General features: G+C 35.8%; 2 protein-coding genes across 2 annotated transcripts; one reads left to right on the forward strand and one right to left on the reverse strand.

Annotated features, from left to right (window-relative positions):
• Positions 1-10631: 10631 nt before the first annotated feature.
• On the forward strand, positions 10632-14915 carry LOC145589497 (glucose-1-phosphate adenylyltransferase small subunit, chloroplastic/amyloplastic-like). Its single transcript, XM_081646088.1, has 9 exons — positions 10632-10978; positions 12225-12521; positions 12649-12918; positions 13017-13196; positions 13269-13372; positions 13489-13600; positions 13758-13856; positions 14058-14177; positions 14520-14915. The coding sequence occupies exons 1-9, from the start codon at positions 10754-10756 to the stop codon at positions 14634-14636; spliced, it is 1524 nt and encodes a 507-aa protein (XP_081502214.1). The 5' UTR covers positions 10632-10753; the 3' UTR covers positions 14637-14915.
• Positions 14916-16617: 1702 nt separating this feature from the next.
• LOC145587604 (uncharacterized) lies at positions 16618-18084 on the reverse strand. The gene is made up of 3 exons (XM_081644334.1): positions 17760-18084; positions 17430-17505; positions 16618-16804 (listed from the first exon to the last, which is right to left on the reverse strand). The coding sequence occupies exons 1-3, from the start codon at positions 18068-18070 to the stop codon at positions 16640-16642; spliced, it is 552 nt and encodes a 183-aa protein (XP_081500460.1). The 5' UTR covers positions 18071-18084; the 3' UTR covers positions 16618-16639.
• Between the last annotated feature and the right edge of the window lie 921 nt (positions 18085-19005).

The following is a 19005-nucleotide window of genomic DNA, read 5'->3' on the forward strand; positions in this document are numbered from 1 at the left end:
CCTTTTTCCGGACTGTTTTCTTATAAATAGGGTCCTGAACCTCCGTTTTTATTCATCAATTCACAATCTACAATCAATAATTTCAATCATCTCTCTCTCTAAAGCTAGAAGCTTTCTCTCTCTCTCTTTTTCTAAACCTTCCCTCTTACAAAATTCCGCATACACAAGATTTAGAAACACCTAGCCGAGTTCGAAGTTGCCTTCACCCTAGACGTGAAAGGTTATAATTTCTGAGGGTTTGGTCCCAAATCTCTATTTCCATTATTTGATTTGATTGTTTGATTTTATATTTTCCTTGAAGTTACTAACGCGTGTATTTTGTTATTAGAAAGAGATACGAGGCATCAAAGTATGTAATCTTATTGCTCTATTCTTGTAGAAAGCATGTTTAAATTTGTTTAATTCCTAGTATCATGTTAGGATGTTATTATTGCTTTCTAGTATCATGTTTAGGATGCTTCCTATTTTCTATCCTAATATCATGTTAGTATCATGTTAGGGCTAAAGCTTTGATCTTTATTGTTTAGTGACATGCTAGGTTTGTTATTAATCTTGTTAGTATCATGCCTAGGATCTTGCTATTAATATTATGCTTTAACATGATTATTTCAATTATGATTGTTATTATGATTATAATTATGATGATTATAATGTTGCTTGATATATATTATTGTTATTGCTTGATCACGCCTTTTATGTATGTTTAAAGGGAATTTGTACTTGTAATCACGCTTAATAAGATAATTAATAATCTTGTTTAGGGTTAATATGATTATAATTCAAGTGATCACCAATAATAGTTTTGCTTGTGCATTAAGATCAACCAACATAGATAAACAGGTTTAGGGTTAACCTATTGTTTGCATGTTAGTCAGAAAGCGCACATGAATATGAGAAGAATAAAGTAGAGGCCTATTTAGGGCAGGTTCAATCTCTTTTAAGTTGGATTTGTACCCTCATCCCCGAACCCTATTTGGTTCAAGACCTTTTGGATTTAACGATCTCTTGGATCGTTAAGGGGTGTAATCTTCACCTTGTGAAGGGTTTACAAGTTCCTAAAACTTGTTGGCGACTCTTTTGCTCTAGCTTCCTTCCCTTTGGACACCACCATGCTTAAGTGTATGATCACAGTGGGGTTCAAGCTTGGGGTTAATGGCTTAATATATTCCCTACAGTTTTTGGCGACTCCACTGGGGAGGATTTCTATTTTAATTCCTGAAATTTATTTCGGCAATGATTTAGAATGAGTGGATGAGACTCGAAAAGTTCTAAGTATTTCATGTGCGTAATTTTGATTAGCATTATTGTCATATGCATAAAAAAGGTCCTCATTGGATAGACCATCCGAAATGAGTCAAAAACATAGGATTTTTACACGTAGGAAATTTGAGAAATATCTTTCACAACTAGAATCGAAATAATGCTGCGAAATCTGAAAAATTCTAAGAACGTAGATACCTGCTGAGGCATGTAGGAACTAGCGCCTAGAAAACAGGACTTGTCGCCTGTAAAGTGCTTCTGTTGCCTGTCAAAAATTCTGTCGCTTGGCGACAGGGGTACTTTTGCGGCGACAGTCCCTGTAGTCTGGCGCCAAGTTCTTCCAATACCGAGCCAGAACTCTGCCTTCTTGTTTTGACCATTTCTAGCACTGTTGGCTCGATTCTACTTCCTGATTGAGTTTTTCTCACTTTTCTGAAACCCATATGTGTTCTACATATGGACATAACCCTCTGGGGTTTCACGCTCCATCTACCCAATCGAAAGCTCCTGGCAACGACGGTTACATCCGAGTTTGTGAATCCACCAAACCATGGAAGCGAGTTTAACTCGCGGGGTCCCATCCATTCGCGCCAACCCTTCCAAAGGTAAGGCTTCCGCGCGGTGCATCCGGACTCATAACCATGGATCCTCTTTGACTAACCCATATCCTGAACTTTAGAAGACTAGAGCCATGGTTAGGTTGCAAACTCATTGCATCATATTGTGACTATTTGAACTATTTGTGCATTCTTTGCTTGTGCATACCCTATATGTGCTAACCGTTTGTTTGACTTGTGTTTAAGTCTAAATAAACTAACCAAAGACTAAAGGACTTTGCTTAATTAATTAGTTAATTAATTTGGCTAATAAATATGTCTAAAATCGAGTCATAGTTCCTTTGAGTCAACCCGGATTTTTATTCCCGTATACTGCACAAGAGTCAACTTGTTTTGGTCATAACCGGAGTTCTAGAAAGAAATACGAGTCGTAAAAGAAATGGATCTGTAGCCCCAAGTTTTATCTTTAATTTGGCGTTGGTTTCGTCCCAATCAGAGTCACAGATCAAAAGTTATGACTAAAATACTACAGCCTGTTCAGTTTAGTGCACATATGTGAGGTCTTAACTTAGTCCTTGCTTGAGTCTAGTCACATAGTCTAGCCACATGGTCATGACACGAGTCTTAACATGTCACCTAAACTCACTAGTGTTAGCACTCACTTTATATAGTCACCATGACCATGTCTTAGGTTCATGCATGAGTCGGTTTTTTCCGTCATTTGAGTTGGGGGCACATTCTATTCCTAATTTTTTCATATCTCTCCATCTACATCATCTTTCCATTCTCTACATGCTTTCCCCATATCACAATATTCATTTTTCCTACCTTCTTCCATCCATTGCATGTTGAATAGAGTTGAGTCAAATAATTAACCATGCATATCCCCTAATTTCCCTTTCCACAGTACTTAGTCAAAGAGAGAAGAGCACTTAACCAAGACAACACTTTTGATAAAGCATCACTTTTTTATAAAACAAAAGGGTTGTAGTAATGGCCGGCGAAAAGGAAATTTTCTTAAGTAATATTAGTGAAAGCTCGTCAAGCCTGGAAGAGGATGTTCAGGAATTACGAAATACCGTTGTCACGCTTATGGGTGCAATAGAAGGATTAAGAGATTGGATAATGGTTATCGAACAGCGTTCTCATTATCAACACCATAGAGGCCATGATCACACTACCGAAGGACGTCTCATCCTCAAAGATCGTGTCCAAGACCTCATTGATTCGAGTCTCCTTCATGTTCCTCCGCGCGACAAGAAGGCCATGATTAGTAACGATAACAACAGTGGCTGTAAAGGAAAGAAGAACGACTATCCTTCTTCTTCCGAAAACACCTACTCTAGCAACAGTGTTGGTATTTTCGACATTAATGAAATCTTAGCCATGGATAATCGAAGATTTCGAAAGCAACTAAGAAAGGATTTCACCCCTATTGGAATTAGCTACGATGATGCTTTCGATCGACTCCATGCAAAGAAACTCATTACTACTATTGGACCCATTCAAGATCCCCCACTTGAGAAGAGATTGCCTAGTTGGAACCCAAATGTAAGCTGAAAGTACCATCAAGGTAGGGGTCATACTAATGAGAGTTGTTGGAAGCTAAAGGAAGCAATCCAATATTTGATCGACAATAACAAGCTTCCTATACCTCCAGTCGGCAAGAAGACCGAGTGATGATAAGGCACAAGATAAGAGGCAAGCTTCAACGACAAGATTTTGTGACCTCTTTTTCTATTTCTTTTTTATTCCTTTCCCCAATAAGTCTAGCAATAGGAACCTTCTTCCTTAGATTTTTTTATTATTTTGTATGTTTCTTTTCTCCCTTTAATAAAATGAGCATTTGTTTCCTTTCATGTGATCATCACATTGCATTGCATTAAAAAATAAAAAAATAAAAAAATAAAAAAAACGTCGAACTAAGCATAAGGTATACCAATGATTTGAGGCACCCCTTGTAGCCACATAATATCACCTTTCACCCTTTAAAAAATAAATCCTTTTTTGATAAACCACTTTGAGTCTCATCTAACGATAAACCTTTTAATTTTCAACCCATATATACCTAACCTTGGGATGGGATGGTGTGCAACTTATGCAAATTCAAAAGCTTGAGTGACTTCAAAAGATTAAAATAGCAAAATAGAAAAAATAAAAGTGTACAAAAGGGCAAGTGTTCCAATGTCTTTGACATGAACATGTCTTTGATATGAACACGTCTCAGATTGCGTTTCTTATCGAATGCTTGGTACCGTGCCTGAGAAACATGAATGCCAAGTGAGTGATAGACCGCATGATCGGGATTTCCCACACTTATAAAAATAAAAAAAAATGCAAAAGCAAAAAAAAAGAAAAAAGAGTTAAAACACTCAAGCATAAAAATACAAAGACTCAAAAGCAAGGTTGCACACCTTGGCGGCTTACCTAGGGTGTTGAGCCTTTATCCCCCTCTTCTTCAAACCTTTAGCCTAACCACGTTACAACCCTTAAAAGACCTTTTTAAGGTATACACACTTGTGCGAGGTTCAGCTAGAGCTACGTTCGGCCTGATTCTTAATGGATACGTAGGCAACCTCACATCGAGGTGCGGCCATAATAAACATGCATGACCATATCAAGGGATCTCCTATGCTCATCCCTATCTACTTAGAGCTAGACTTGGGGGCTTGATCCTTACATCATTAGCTTACATAGCCTAAGAGTCACCACCATTTGACTCTTTTCAATATAATTTTCCACCATTAGCCCTTGCGGCCTAACTTTAGTGTCACTATCACACACATCACAGATACGTGACCAAAAAGTCCTTCCCTTAGGAACCCTTAGTCATGAAATCTTAACACAACGTTGGAGCATACTTTGTCATAACAAAATCACTCATCACTCATCATTGCATCATAAAGTACGAAGTATTTAGCCTCCGCGCCTAAGTTACCTAAATACTTCCATTATCGAGTCAACCAAGATAGTCTAAGATGTTACAATCCTTGTACTGTGAGAGACAACGTTAACGGAATAAGCTCATTCAACATACACCTTCAAAAACTTCGCTTCTTTCTTTTTTTGCGTCTTTCTTTTTCGGGAGAAAGTCGGTACCCTCCACAAAAATGACGGAAATTTTGGCTTTTTCGAGTCGCACGATCACATTACAATGCACACACGAGTCATGTACACATTGAGTCATGTCGTGTTATCACATCGAGTTAAGGCTACGCACACGAGTCGATTTGAGTACATCAAGTTACACGTCGAGTCAAGCAATACTAAGTCTTAGGTCAACTCTAAAGAAAGATAAGCAAAGTCCTATAGTCCAAAATATAAATGCAAGTACATTTCAATGAGCAAGAACATTCCCGGATTTTTCGAAAAACCGCGAATGAAAACCTGACTCCAACGTCAGACGACAAGGTTGTCGCTTGGCAACAAAATCTGTCGCCTGACGACAGAGCGAGGACGCGGCGACAACGGTTTCCAGCGTGCGCCGGAGCAGCAATGAGATGCGTGGTCCTATATTGGATTATGCGGACCTCATACAACAATTTCGGGTTCCTTGGTACGCCAGTTAGCCCCTATAAGCAAATTGACATGATTAGTAGTCGGCTCGATTACAATCGCAGTAAGTGATTGACCTGACGACGATCGTCTCATTTAGCTTAAGCGCCTAAACATTGGCTCATTACAAGCACCAAGGCATCGGTTCAAAAGCAAGCACTTATATGACAATTTTTCCAAGATTGGATTGTCATCCCCAACTGATAATATTTCCAAAAGTGGATTGTCGCGCATTCTTCTTAAACGACAATTTTTCCAAGACTGGATTGTCATCTCTGGCAAAGTTTCCAAGCGTGGATTGTCGTACTCCTTCTCTATTTGGCAAGTTTTTCCAAGTTCGGATTGTCATACATTCATTAAATCTTCGACAATTTTTCCAAGATTGGATTGTCATCTCAAATTGGCAATGTTTCCAAGCATGGATTGTCGTACTCTTTCTCTATTTGGCAAGTTTTCCAAGTTCGGATTGTCATACATGCATCAAATCCTTGGCAATATTTCCGAGATTGGATTGTCATACACATAGTTCCCTATGGAAAAATTTCCCAAAGAATTGTCGTAGGTCTCTACTCATCATAAATTTCGGCAAAGGTTCCTCAACGTGGATTGTCATTCATTTCAGTAAGTGGCAAATTTTCCCGAAGTGGAATATCGGTCGACTCTTTTTGCAAATGTTCCAAGACGCGGATTGTCAATAGTGGCAATATTTTCCTAAATGGATTGTCGCATAGCGTTGGCAAATTTCCAAGGTGGATTGCTTTCAAGAGTTATATTCCAAGATGTGGATTGTCGATTGTAGCAAAGATCTTATGACAGATTGTTACGAAGCATTGGCAACTTTTCCCAAAATTGGATTTTGGCAAATTTTCCAAGATACGGATTGTCGCTTTATCGTAGCAACATTTCCAAGGACGGATTGTTAAGTGGCATTGACAACTATCCCTAAATCGGATTGTCATACATCATACAAGAGTCGTGTTGACAACTGTTCTTGAAGAAAAGAGGATAGTCATCACCCAAAGCATCAACAGCAAAATTCAAGCAGCATTAAGGATCGACAGGCGTTGATCTTCGGTAATTTTCTCCGGAATATTATCGCAACAATTGAAGATGGCTTCAGGCGGAGCAATCTTCGATCATGTTCCCTGGCTTGCGGAAGATGGTCACAAAGCAGTAGAAGATCGTTTCAAGCGAAGCAATCTTCGATAGTATTCTCTGGCATGCAGAAGACTATCACAGCGGAAATTGGAGGCAGTTACAAGCGTAGAAGTCTTCAGGCGGTATCCCCTAGCTTGAGGAAGATCGTCACAACAAACCGATTACTTCAGAGACGTGTGCTCGACAGTGCAAGATACGCGTTTCTTAACTCTCTTATCTGTTTAACTAACTCTAGTTAGAAGGTATCGGCGTTACAAGAATGATTTAGGATCGCAGAACATTTTGAATCATTCTCCATCCCTATCGCTACTTTGACTTTCGTTTTCGAAACTTGCGTTTCTCCAAACTCAGTGAAAGTGGGGGCTTCTGTAGACACCCAAATGTGTCTCCCCAAAACCAAACCCAGTGATGAATACCTTTTGCATCGAATGATAATCGAACGAGGTGAAAGTGTGAAAAGTCAAGTGTTGCGGTTGGTTTTTATTAAAATTCTTTCTTTTTGTTTTCGAAAACAACTCTATTTTATGAAAATAGCCAATCCAGTTTAGTTTTGTCCACGACAAGGGTCCAATAATATTGCAATTGGATGGGGCTTGCAAAGAGCTTTCCAACGATATATTATAAGCCCAATTCCGATGAATAATGAGGAAGTTATGGCCAAAATACTAAACTAGGCCCGGTTTGATCTTTACTTACGGCTCAATGATCTAGGGGAGGGCCTAATGTTAATTATTATTCCTAAAGTTATTAGAATTGATTATAGTCTTCTAGAATTCTCTAGAGGGTTCTCTTTAATCCTAATAGAATTAGAATTAATAATTATATTTTGATAAAGTATTATTTGGAATAAAATATTATTTTATGAAAGATACGATTTCAGTTTCATACGGACTGTACAAATCGATTTTGATTCATATGTGGACTCCGTGTTGAAAGCGCGTAGAAATCCAGGCTGTCGCCACGCGACAAACCTTGTCGCCATGCCACAGACCCTGTCGCCTGGCGACAAGGTCGGTTTTGTAGCGACAGAGTGGAGTTTTATTCCTTATCAAATTCTACCTTTTTCCGGACTGTTTTCTTATAAATAGGGTCCTAAACCTCCGTTTTTTTTCATCAATTCACAATCTACAATCAATAATTTCAATCATCTCTTTCTCTAAAGCTAGAAGCTTTCTCTCTCTCTCTTTTTCTAAACCTTCCCTCTTACAAAATTCCGCATACACAAGATTTAGAAACACCTAGCCGAGTTCGAAGTTGCCTTCACCCTAGACGTGAAAGGTTATAATTTCTGAGGGTTTGGTCCCAAATCCCTATTTCCATTATTTGATTTGATTGTTTGATTTTATATTTTCCTTGAAGTTACTAACGCGTGTATTTTGTTATTAGAAAGAGATACGAGGCATCAAAGTATGTAATCTTATTGCTCTATTCTTGTAGAAAGCATGTTTAAATTTGTTTAATTCCTAGTATCATGTTAGGATGTTATTATTGCTTTTTAGTATCATGTTTAGGATGCTTCCTATTTTCTTTCCTAATATCATGTTAGTATCATGTTAGGGCTAAAGCTTTGATCTTTATTGTTTAGTGACATGCTAGGGTTTGTTATTAATCTTGTTAGTATCATGCCTAGGATCTTGCTATTAATATTATGCTTTAACATGATTATTTCAATTATGATTGTTATTATGATTATAATTATGATGATTATCATGTTGCTTGATATATATTATTGTTATTGCTTGATCACGCCTTTTATGTATGTTTAAAGGGAATTTGTACTTGTAATCACGCTTAATAAGATAATTAATAATCTTGTTTAGGGTTAATATGATTATAATTCAAGTGATCACCAATAATAGTTTTGCTTGTGCATTAAGATCAACCAACATAGATAAACAGATTTAGGGTTAACCTATTGTTTGCATGTTTGTCAGAAAGCGCACATGAATATGAGAAGAATAAAGTAGAGGCCTATTTAGGGCAGGTTCAATCTCTTTTAGGTTGGATTTGTACCCTCATCCCCGAACCCTATTTGGTTCAAGACCTTTTGGAGTTAACGATCTCTTGGATTGTTAAGGGGTGTAATCTTCACCTTGTGAACGGTTTACAAGTTCCTAAAACTTGTTGGCGACTCTTTTGCTCTAGCTTCCTTCCCTTTGGACGCCACCATGCTCAAGTGTATGATCACAGTGGGGTTCAAGCTTGGGGTTAATGGCTTGAAATATTCCCTACAGGATGGTTGATTGGTTTGGTGGTCTTGCGAGTGGTTGAGCGCTGCGGGGATGAAGGGGTGGGTGCTGGGTTGTGCAGTGATGCTGTGAAGGGAAGTAGGCAGCTCAGTAGGGTTGCACCGTGGCAAGGGAAGGAGGGGATGTTGAACTGAGATCAGAGAAGGGGAGGGAAGCATTTTTTTTTTATAATTAAGTTTTTTAAAATTAAATGTTAATTTTTAAAGGAAATATGTTAAAAATAAAATTAAAAAAGTCCTAATCAATCACAATATGACACGTATCCATCCTTAACCATTGTAGCAAGTTACTAAATTTTTTTATCCTATTTTTGGAAGATTATGTGCAAAGGTTGTTTTATTAGGGGGTTTTATTTATGGCGTATCGAACAAAGGTCATAATATTCTTGTCAAATTTTTCTTTATTTTTTTTTAATATGAAATTAATTTGTGCATACTAAATCACACGTCGATATGTGTAATTAATCTTTACTAGTATTTATCCCATTCAATGCAAGGTTGAACTTTTTATCAATCATATGAATAGATCTTGTTGCTGCTTATGGTCATAATTTTTGCTAAAATACTTATTCTAATTTAAGATATTCTTTTTCAAATTATTTATAAGTTAAACTAATACTTTATATATTTCCAGTTTAAAAGAAATTGATGTAATGTAAGTGAAAGTAAAATGCATAATAATTTGAATAGTTAACAAAAATGAGATTTAATAAATAAAAATAAAAAAAAAAAACTAAGGCAACCTTTTATACAAAAATTAAATGAAAAATAAAAATAAATAATTTACAAATTAAAATTATAGAACCAAAAATAATAAAAAAAGACAACTTATCATAACCCTTCGTAAAAAATAAAAAATTATGAACCAATAAGAATATGCCAAATGAAATAATAATACAAAAAAGTTTATGTTATTAATTATTGATTAATAAAATAAAAAATAATGCAACCTTTCATAGAAAAAATTAAATGAAAAAGAAAATTGAATAATTTACAAATTAAAATTATAGAAACAAAAAAATAATAAAAAAGACAAATTATCACAACCCTTCATAAAAATTAAAATTATGTACCAATAAGAATATGACAAATGGCATAATTATACAAAAAGTTTCTCTTATTAAATATTACTCCATCCGTCCCTTATTGATAGTCTCTTTTGGCTAAATTTTAGTCCCAAAATGATAGTCTTTTTTTTTTTTTTTTTTTTTTTCTAACAACCATTAATTATTAATTTTTTTACCAATATTCCCTCCAATTTGCAACAATATTTTTGCAAATTTAACATTCCCATGTAAATTTTATTTTTTCATATACTTTTATTGCTTTCACTCTCTATTTTTTTACATACCCAATGTAAATTTTATCTTTTCAATGTATTTTACTGCTTCTTATATACATTTATTAATTTACGTGAAAATTACTCATAAGAAACTATCAATAAGGGAGTAGTATAGAAGTATAAATATAGTATAGATATAGATTTCATTTTAATTCTTGTATTTCTACTTTCTGACATCTTTTTCATCACCCTCGAAACATTTGTTAGCTTTTACCAAATAAATAACTCATCTAAAATTTCTAAATAAGGCGAAAATAACAAATCCTAAGTAATTCGAGTACTCCGTAAAAGGAATAATAGACAAGATCCGGTGCAAACACGAGGATACTAGTCATATACTCATATACCATACATACAACCATCCATACCCAATCAAAAATCACAAATACCAAGACCCAAAACTCCAAAAAAATACAATTATCATCAATAGTAATATTCATGAAAATCAAAGGGCAAAAACAATCAAAGATAACCCCATTTATTTTATTTTATTTATCTATATATAGTTTGAACGGTCGAAATCCCACATTTCCAAATCTCTCTGTTCTTTCTCTCTCTAGTTTCTCTCTCTACCCCCACTACCACTCACTCTCTCTGTGCTGACACCCATTTTTAGCACCTCACCCAACAACAATGGCGGCCATGGCGCTCATTGGGGCGATAACTGTTCCATCCAAAACTACCCATCTAGCATTTTCGTCGTCTTCCTCTGTTTCCGGCGACAAGTTTTTACCGACGGTTTCTCGTCGCCATTGCCGATTCTCTTACGACGCTAAACGAGCTCCGATTGTTGTTTCTCCTAAGGCTGTTTCTGATTCTCAGAATTCGCAGACTTGTCTTGATCCTGAAGCTAGTCGCGTGAGTTTTTTTTTATTGATTTTGATTTTTTTTACATTGTTTTTGATTTGTTCGTTTGATTTTATCTCTAAATTGCTAAATTGAATCAACAATTTCGAATGTCTGATTTTTAATTAGTAATTTATTGATAAAAATGTGATACGACGACATCTACAATGAAATTTAAAATTAGAAAATGGATCAAATGATAATATTCTTATTTGGGAAAATAATTTATAAAGTGATAATATAAATTGAAAATTGAGAAGAAAAAAAGAAAGAAAATGAGATTACCAATTTGTTACGGCAAGTGTTATCTTGATTCTCTCGTTTATTTGTATGTGGAATAGTTTTTAAATTGTTGTTGAATCCCAATGCATCTTCTCCGGTGCATTATTTTGGTTCTAGAAAAAGTGTTATTTGGGTAATGATACATTATATCGGAAATAATTTAATAATGCGTTACAAAATCACGAGTTAATGTAATTAAGAATGCATGACAAAATCACGGGTTAATGTACCTTTGACACTTGATAATTTATATGCATAATCGGTAAGGGTTGTATGTATCATTTTTCTTTATATAAAAAATATATTTTTAATCAGTAAAGGATGACACTTTATAATCTATATGCATAATTTGTAAGGGTTGTATGTATCATTTTCCTTTTTTTTTAAAAAAAAAAAAAATTGAATTTTTAATCAGTAAAGGAAAGCATACTTAACATGCTATTCTTTCTTTAGAGGTTTGTTGGCTGTAGTAGTAATATTTTACTCAATATTCGTCTTTAATTATTGCTAATTTAGGCAATCTAGCCTCTTGGGCTGTTGGAATACAATTTGGAGTGTGTTTTAGTGTAAGAAGTTTTACTTGTTTTAAATTCATATACAAAAATGAGAATAATATAAAGTTTTCTGCCCCTGATCAAAGGTTAACCTTTTTGCGTGTAAGGGTCACAAGGGCTAGAGATGGATCAGTGGATGTTAGCTAGCTTAGTTGGCGAAATTGTGGGCAGTTTCAATACGTGGGTTCATATTCTGTCATATTAGAGCCTATGCTCAATAAATTACAGTAGGCTAGATAATTGATTGAGCCCCGCGATATTATAGTTGTTGATGCTTGTAACTAGACGATCTTTTGAATCTTGAGGTGTTATTTTTGTAAATGTATTTATAGAACAACCTCATCAGTTGAATGTATGTATGAATAAGAAAGTTTGTACTACATCGGATTATGAATTAACTTTTTATGTAAATTGTGATGCAGAGTGTTCTTGGTATTATACTTGGAGGTGGTGCTGGCACACGTCTCTACCCGCTTACGAAGAAGAGAGCAAAGCCTGCAGTGCCCCTTGGTGCTAACTACAGGCTTATTGACATCCCAGTGAGCAACTGTTTGAACAGTAACATTTCCAAAATATATGTTCTCACCCAATTCAACTCTGCATCTCTCAACCGTCATCTTTCCCGGGCATATGCTAGTAATATGGGAGGTTACAAGAATGAAGGGTTTGTAGAAGTTCTTGCTGCTCAGCAAAGTCCAGAAAATCCAAACTGGTTTCAGGTGTGCTAGTTGTTATAATCTTCTTAGCTACATTGTCCCTACCGTGTCTTGTTTATCTGCCAACATGCTTAATTATTTGATGTCATGTTCTTCTGTGAATCAACAATCTATGATCTTATGATTGCAGGGTACAGCTGATGCTGTTAGGCAATACTTGTGGCTATTCGAAGAGCACAATGTTCTTGAGTTCTTGATTCTAGCCGGTGACCATTTGTATCGAATGGATTATGAAAGATTTATCCAAGCTCACAGAGAAACTGATGCAGACATTACTGTTGCTGCACTGCCGATGGATGAAAAGCGTGCTACTGCATTTGGTTTGATGAAAATTGACGAAGAAGGAAGGATTATTGAGTTTGCTGAGAAACCAAAAGGAGAACAATTGAAAGCTATGAAGGTAGAATTTATAGAAGCAAAATGATTGTTTACAATGCTCATTTATTTTTTATACCTCAGAAAGAATTCTCTAGTCACTCTGTCTCTGACCACTTGTAGGTTGATACCACAATCCTGGGTCTAGATGATGAGAGAGCAAAAGAATTGCCATTCATAGCTAGCATGGGTATTTATGTTATCAGCAAAGATGTGATGCTAAACTTACTCCGTGATAAATTTCCTGATGCTAATGATTTTGGAAGTGAAGTTATCCCAGGCGCAACTGATATAGGGCTAAGAGTATGTTGTGCTCCTCTCTCATATGTTTTCAGTGTGGGTTTCTTCTGCTCATATTTTGATTATACTGTATAGGTTCAAGCTTACTTGTATGATGGTTACTGGGAAGATATTGGTACAATTGAGGCCTTTTACAATGCCAACTTGGGTATCACCAAAAAGCCAGTACCTGATTTCAGGTAATCATAATGCATGGAGGATATATAATGTTTTATCAATTTTACTATTGTGATTTTGCATGATATATTCTCAACTTGGAAATTCTGAAGTACCAATCATGTTGTTCTATCTTAAGCTTCTATGATCGTTCATCTCCAATTTATACACAACCTCGGTATTTGCCTCCTTCAAAGATGCTTGATGCCGATATCACTGACAGTGTCATTGGTGAAGGCTGTGTGATTAAGGTAAGAATTTCGCAAGCACCAAGGAAACTGGTTATTCTTACTTGTTGCCACTTGTGACGTTTTTATTTGTAAATTGTATACTACACATAGATATGCTTAATATTTTCTAGATGAAACTTGTGATGTCTTTTCTTTAATTGAATGACTTCCTCTACAGAACTGCAAGATTCACCATTCTGTTATTGGTCTTCGATCTTGCATTTCGGAGGGTGCAATTATTGAGGATACACTGCTAATGGGTGCTGATTATTATGAGGTATGTGTACAAATGTTCATGATGCTTGGCTGCTGGCCTTTATATATTTGGTAGCAAACGTTGTACTCCATACTAATTGAAAAATATATTTAGTACTTTGTTGTTTGGATATGGACCAAACTTAACTCAGCAATGGTTCAAGCTAGTTGCTCTGCTTTTATCACACATTCAGTGGTTAATTAATGTTATTTAATGATGCAGACTGATGCTGATAGGAAACTCCTAGCTGGTAAGGGTAGTGTACCTATTGGTATTGGGCAGAATACCCATATAAAAAGAGCTATTATTGATAAGAATGCGCGGATTGGAGACAATGTTAAGGTTAGTAGCTCAGTAAAAACTCTCATTTGTACATCTGTACATGTGTTTGATTACATTACATTTTAGCTTGCACGTATCTTACAGATTAATTTTACACATCTGAGAGATCAAGCTATACAGCTAAGATTACATGCAAACATTTTAAACTTTATGATGCCAAATTGTCCATATTTGACAATATAGAACAAAGTTATGCCAAATATAGTTAATTTTTTAGTAGTCTAAGAAGCTATTCTTTTATTTTGCAACCTAGGTCACCATTCTTTTACATTTGTCATTTGGCACTAATATGAAATATCTGTCAAAAGTTAAGTGTTAAATTCGACCTTTCTTTTATTGCAGATCATTAACAGTGATAATGTACAAGAAGCAGCAAGAGAAACAGACGGATATTTCATCAAGAGTGGTATTGTTACAGTAATCAAGGATGCCTTGATTCCGAGTGGAACAGTAATCTAATAATGGTTCATATACCAAGCAAAAGTACCTGTCCCACTGCAAGGCCTCTCTACCTCTTGCTTCAATCTTTGAGTATGTAAATATTATGATCTTTGTGCCGGTGGGCAGAGGTAGTGCTATAAATTGGACGAGAGGATATTAGAAACGGTATTGTAGACATTTTGGCTTCTATAGGCACTAAAAATTTGTTTTATGCCATACCATAATAAATAGTTCTCTTGGGTTAGAGGAAAAAAAAAAAAAAAAAAGAAGAAGAAGATAATAATCCAACCCTGTTAACTTGTTTCAGTCTTTCAGATCTAAATCGTGTTTATCTTGGGTCATTCCTAATGCAAACCATGGAACATGAGACGTAACCATCTTATATGCCCGACTATTTTTGATAACTAAGCTTCACCAACTCTACAATTGTTGAATGCCAAGCAAGATTCGGCGTAGTTGATGAGGTTTTCATCTTGTACCCTTTATACCACAAAGTCAAATCGATCAACTACACGTATCTTGGGAGTGAGAAATTCCTTCTTACACTTCTTCCTTACTTTCAGATGCGTGGCTCACATCACATATACTAGACCAAAGAAATTGTGTTGAGGGTTTCCACCTTGCAAATTAGATGTTTTAATACAATCTTGTTTGCTTTCTCATTAATGTAACATTATTAGCAAGGACAGTGACCAGTATCAACGTTTTATGAATGAATGAGTTGGATGTAAAACTCTCTCTCCCCAGCTATGTTGATTTAGATAGGTCAGGCATTAGAACATACATACGTCAATCATATGTAGAACATACATACATATGTATGTTCTCTTACCCGCCCTTGTGCCTCTCTAAACATACATACGTCAGTCAATTAGCGCAGCTGGACTCTATTATGTGACAAGAACGTTTACATCAGCTTCTTCAATTCAACAAGTTTGCTAAAGAGCTTTGTGTGTTATACTTGTATAGTATATAAATTTGTAAAACATGCTGCGTAGCATGAGTACTATACTAGATTTATTTATTTATTAACAAAAGATTTTATTAAAGAAAAGCAGTATTACAACCTAAACACAAACTAATACAAGAACACAAAACAACCTAAAAGAAACACCCTAAGAACCGTTATAGGAACGAAGAGAATAAAATGCTGAAAGGGTCTTGCAGCAAACCAATAGCTACGGAGCCCGAACAACCAAGAAACCTTAACCACATCCATACTGTGGACCAGGAGAAGCCAAATTAACTTAAACAGTCGAGATGGACCAAGAGCACAGATCATAAACATTGAAGAGAACCCGAACTAGCATTGACAACGAAGGAAAATCGAGTACTATACTAGTTGCTTGCACTAAAACAAAGAATAGTAATCCTGCTACGAAAACAAACATAAGAAGTCGGGTGCAAAGTCCAAAAGGCTTTATGAGATCTAGGAAGTCATGCATGTACCCTTAGCTCAATTGTTATTCCATTATAATCTACTACTCCCTCCGTCCCTAAATTACATTTCTACTTCTCTCTATTATGTGAGGAATAAATGCTAGAAGTACGAATGTAATTTAGGGACGGAGGAAGTATAATAACAATAATTAGAAAGTGAAAAAGATAATTAGATACACTTGAATGATCTAAGTCATCTAACATTGTCGTTGCTCCTGCTACAAGCATTTTTTAATACCTAAGAGAAAGAACCCTCAAGGAGCAGGATGGAGTAAAAATGTAGGGTGAATTCTCACTAAAGATTGATGCAACTTATATATTAGATGCACTTGGGTGTAGAATAGACATGTTGTAACGCCTGAGCATTGAAGAGAAATTAGCAAAAATTCAAAATTTTACAGACTCGTGTATTCTGGAGAGCATATACAGATCCTATTTCATCTTACTCAGACGAAAAGGCAAAAGACCAACCTCTTTTCTTGACAACCTAAATTTCTACAACCAAATAGTTAGCATTAAGTAGTGACAACATAGAATCAAAACGTCTGACCCATATAGTAAGTATTTGTGCTACTATGATTTCATTTTGCATCAGTATTTGCATATCCTTCACCCTTTATCTTCTTCCACTTGTCTTTAAGATCAGTTGGAACACGCGTCCCATCAAAGATATGTCTTCCAAATTCCAAAATTTTCATCCATGAGATATTCTTATTAGTTGCCAATGAAAATTTCTGCACACCTTCCTGCAGTAAAAAAAATAAAAAAAGCAGTAAATAATTAAATATGTTTATAACAGCTTTTTATTCTGTGATCTATTCACGTCTTCTGTCGACATGTTCATACCTTTCATCCCTTTACTTCAACTTCTACCGAATTGCAGAAGCTAAAATATGTGAAGGATCTAAAGCTAGATAAATCCTAGTGGTCAAAGCACTTTCGTCCAGAGTCAAACTTCTATCATACAATTGTAGCAAACTAGCAACACTTTTATTATCAGCCTAAATATTCTCAAGAAGAAATCCTTCTGAGTATATTGTGAACTTCCTAATTACTGGTGTGGACGCTTGCATACAAGTAAATTAATTTCTTCAAAAATTAATACAAAAACTGAAGGCACCAGATTGTTAAAATCCTATATTAAGCAGGCTTGCAGATGAGGGTAGACATATATTACATTGTTCTGTTAGATAAACTATTGTTACTCTTCCTTAAAGATGTGGAATATAAAAGAAGTCAATTCCTTCAAATAAGGACTTAAAGTCGTATGATGAGCTCAGTTGGATTAAAAGATAGGACATGCGTTAAAATGCTTTCTTAGTTTTCCACAGATAACCTCTATATTAGCTCTTAATTTAAAGAGTTCCGTACCTTCAACATTTCTACTTCTTCTGCTGTCCATGGTAACTTCCTACGTCTCGCAGCAGGCAAAATAGTTGACCGCTGGCTGCAAATAAACTGCAAAACCTTAAGTTTATAGCAATGATTTAATGGTGAAACTAAATGTTTATTAACAAGTAGGTAAGAGCTTCATTCACAATATAATGTGCTCCTTATTCTCCAATATGTAATGCTTTAAATAGTTGTATTGCATTGAAATCAAGTTAATACTCTATAGTCTGAAATGAAAGAGTCGAAAATAACTTGGATAGAGTTAATAGAAGCTAAAAGTAATAGACCAAGTAATCTCACATAACTCACATTTGTTTTATGGATTCCACTTTGTGTCTTGATTCACCTTCATTTTTAGAAATTCCAGACAATTTTCCATGCTGTATATCATTTTTCAAGTTCTTTTGCATTTTCCTTTTCGGCACAGTATAACTTCCTCGCTCGAGGTCAACATTATTAGATGACTCATCTGCAGAGCCAAATTCTTCAGCTGACACAGATAAACTTCCATTTCTTGTAATTTGGGGAGATTTATTTTTTGAATTTACTCTTGATTTCCCGTCATTGGTCATTCCACAGTGGGATGAACTACAATTTTGAACATCAGATTCTTCAGCCATCTCTTTTTTGTCATTATTCCTGGTGCTTCGACGTTTTGTCTGTGTCTGCTCCATCTCTACCACTCTGTCATGATTCTTCTCCAATGAGTCTTTAGTTTCCGTACGCCTGCTTGCCAAAATTCCTAATTCATGTGTCACTGCTGCATTGTTTTTTATATATTTCTTGTGTATATAAAAATCAGAAAACATCCTCCAATTTATAGAAATGAATGATTGAAGAAGATGAAAGATCATGGAGGAATCTTCTATGAACAAGGAAATGAAATCAGAAATATTATAGTGATTAAAACACCATAATCAACCTCTTAAATGGGGGGTTACAAGAAATCAAACAAAGGAATCCAAGGGAACCGTTAGAGTCCAACTGACAAACACGCGCCCGATCGGGCGGAGCTGGCCCGGTCGGGCGAGCACCCAACTAAAACTTTGGTTGCTCTCGCGCCCGGTGGGGCGGACACTCCCTTTTTCCAGGCGTCTTCTCGCGCCCGATCGGGCAATACCCGTTCGATCGAGCGCCCATATCTGACCCTTTGAATTTCCTTTCTTTATTTCCAACAATCCCCCACTAAAGGAAGGGAAGAAAAGCCAACAAAAGATGAGGATAAACAACATATTGGGCATAAGAGGAGATCAATACATAACACCTTAGATATTACATAAGTAATTTGAAATCTAGTGTTTAGTGAGATGAGGCAATGAATTACAAGTATAAGGGTGGAAAAACCTTGAAACCCTTACACCCTTGATCAAAGAATGGACGGACCTTGAAACTCTAAGATTTAATCCAAGACCCCCACATCACATACATCACTCCAAAATATACTTGAACTCCGCGAAGATATGTACTTATTTATAGCCAAGCGCATTCACCTTAGGTCTAGTGGAGGCTCTCAAAAACCGGCCAAAGTTTTCATAGAAGATGGCTAGTCTTCACA

Source organism: Chenopodium album, chromosome 17 (assembly GCF_948465745.1).
Source record: "Chenopodium album chromosome 17, dcCheAlbu1.1, whole genome shotgun sequence".
Classification (NCBI taxonomy): domain Eukaryota; kingdom Viridiplantae; phylum Streptophyta; class Magnoliopsida; order Caryophyllales; family Amaranthaceae; genus Chenopodium; species Chenopodium album.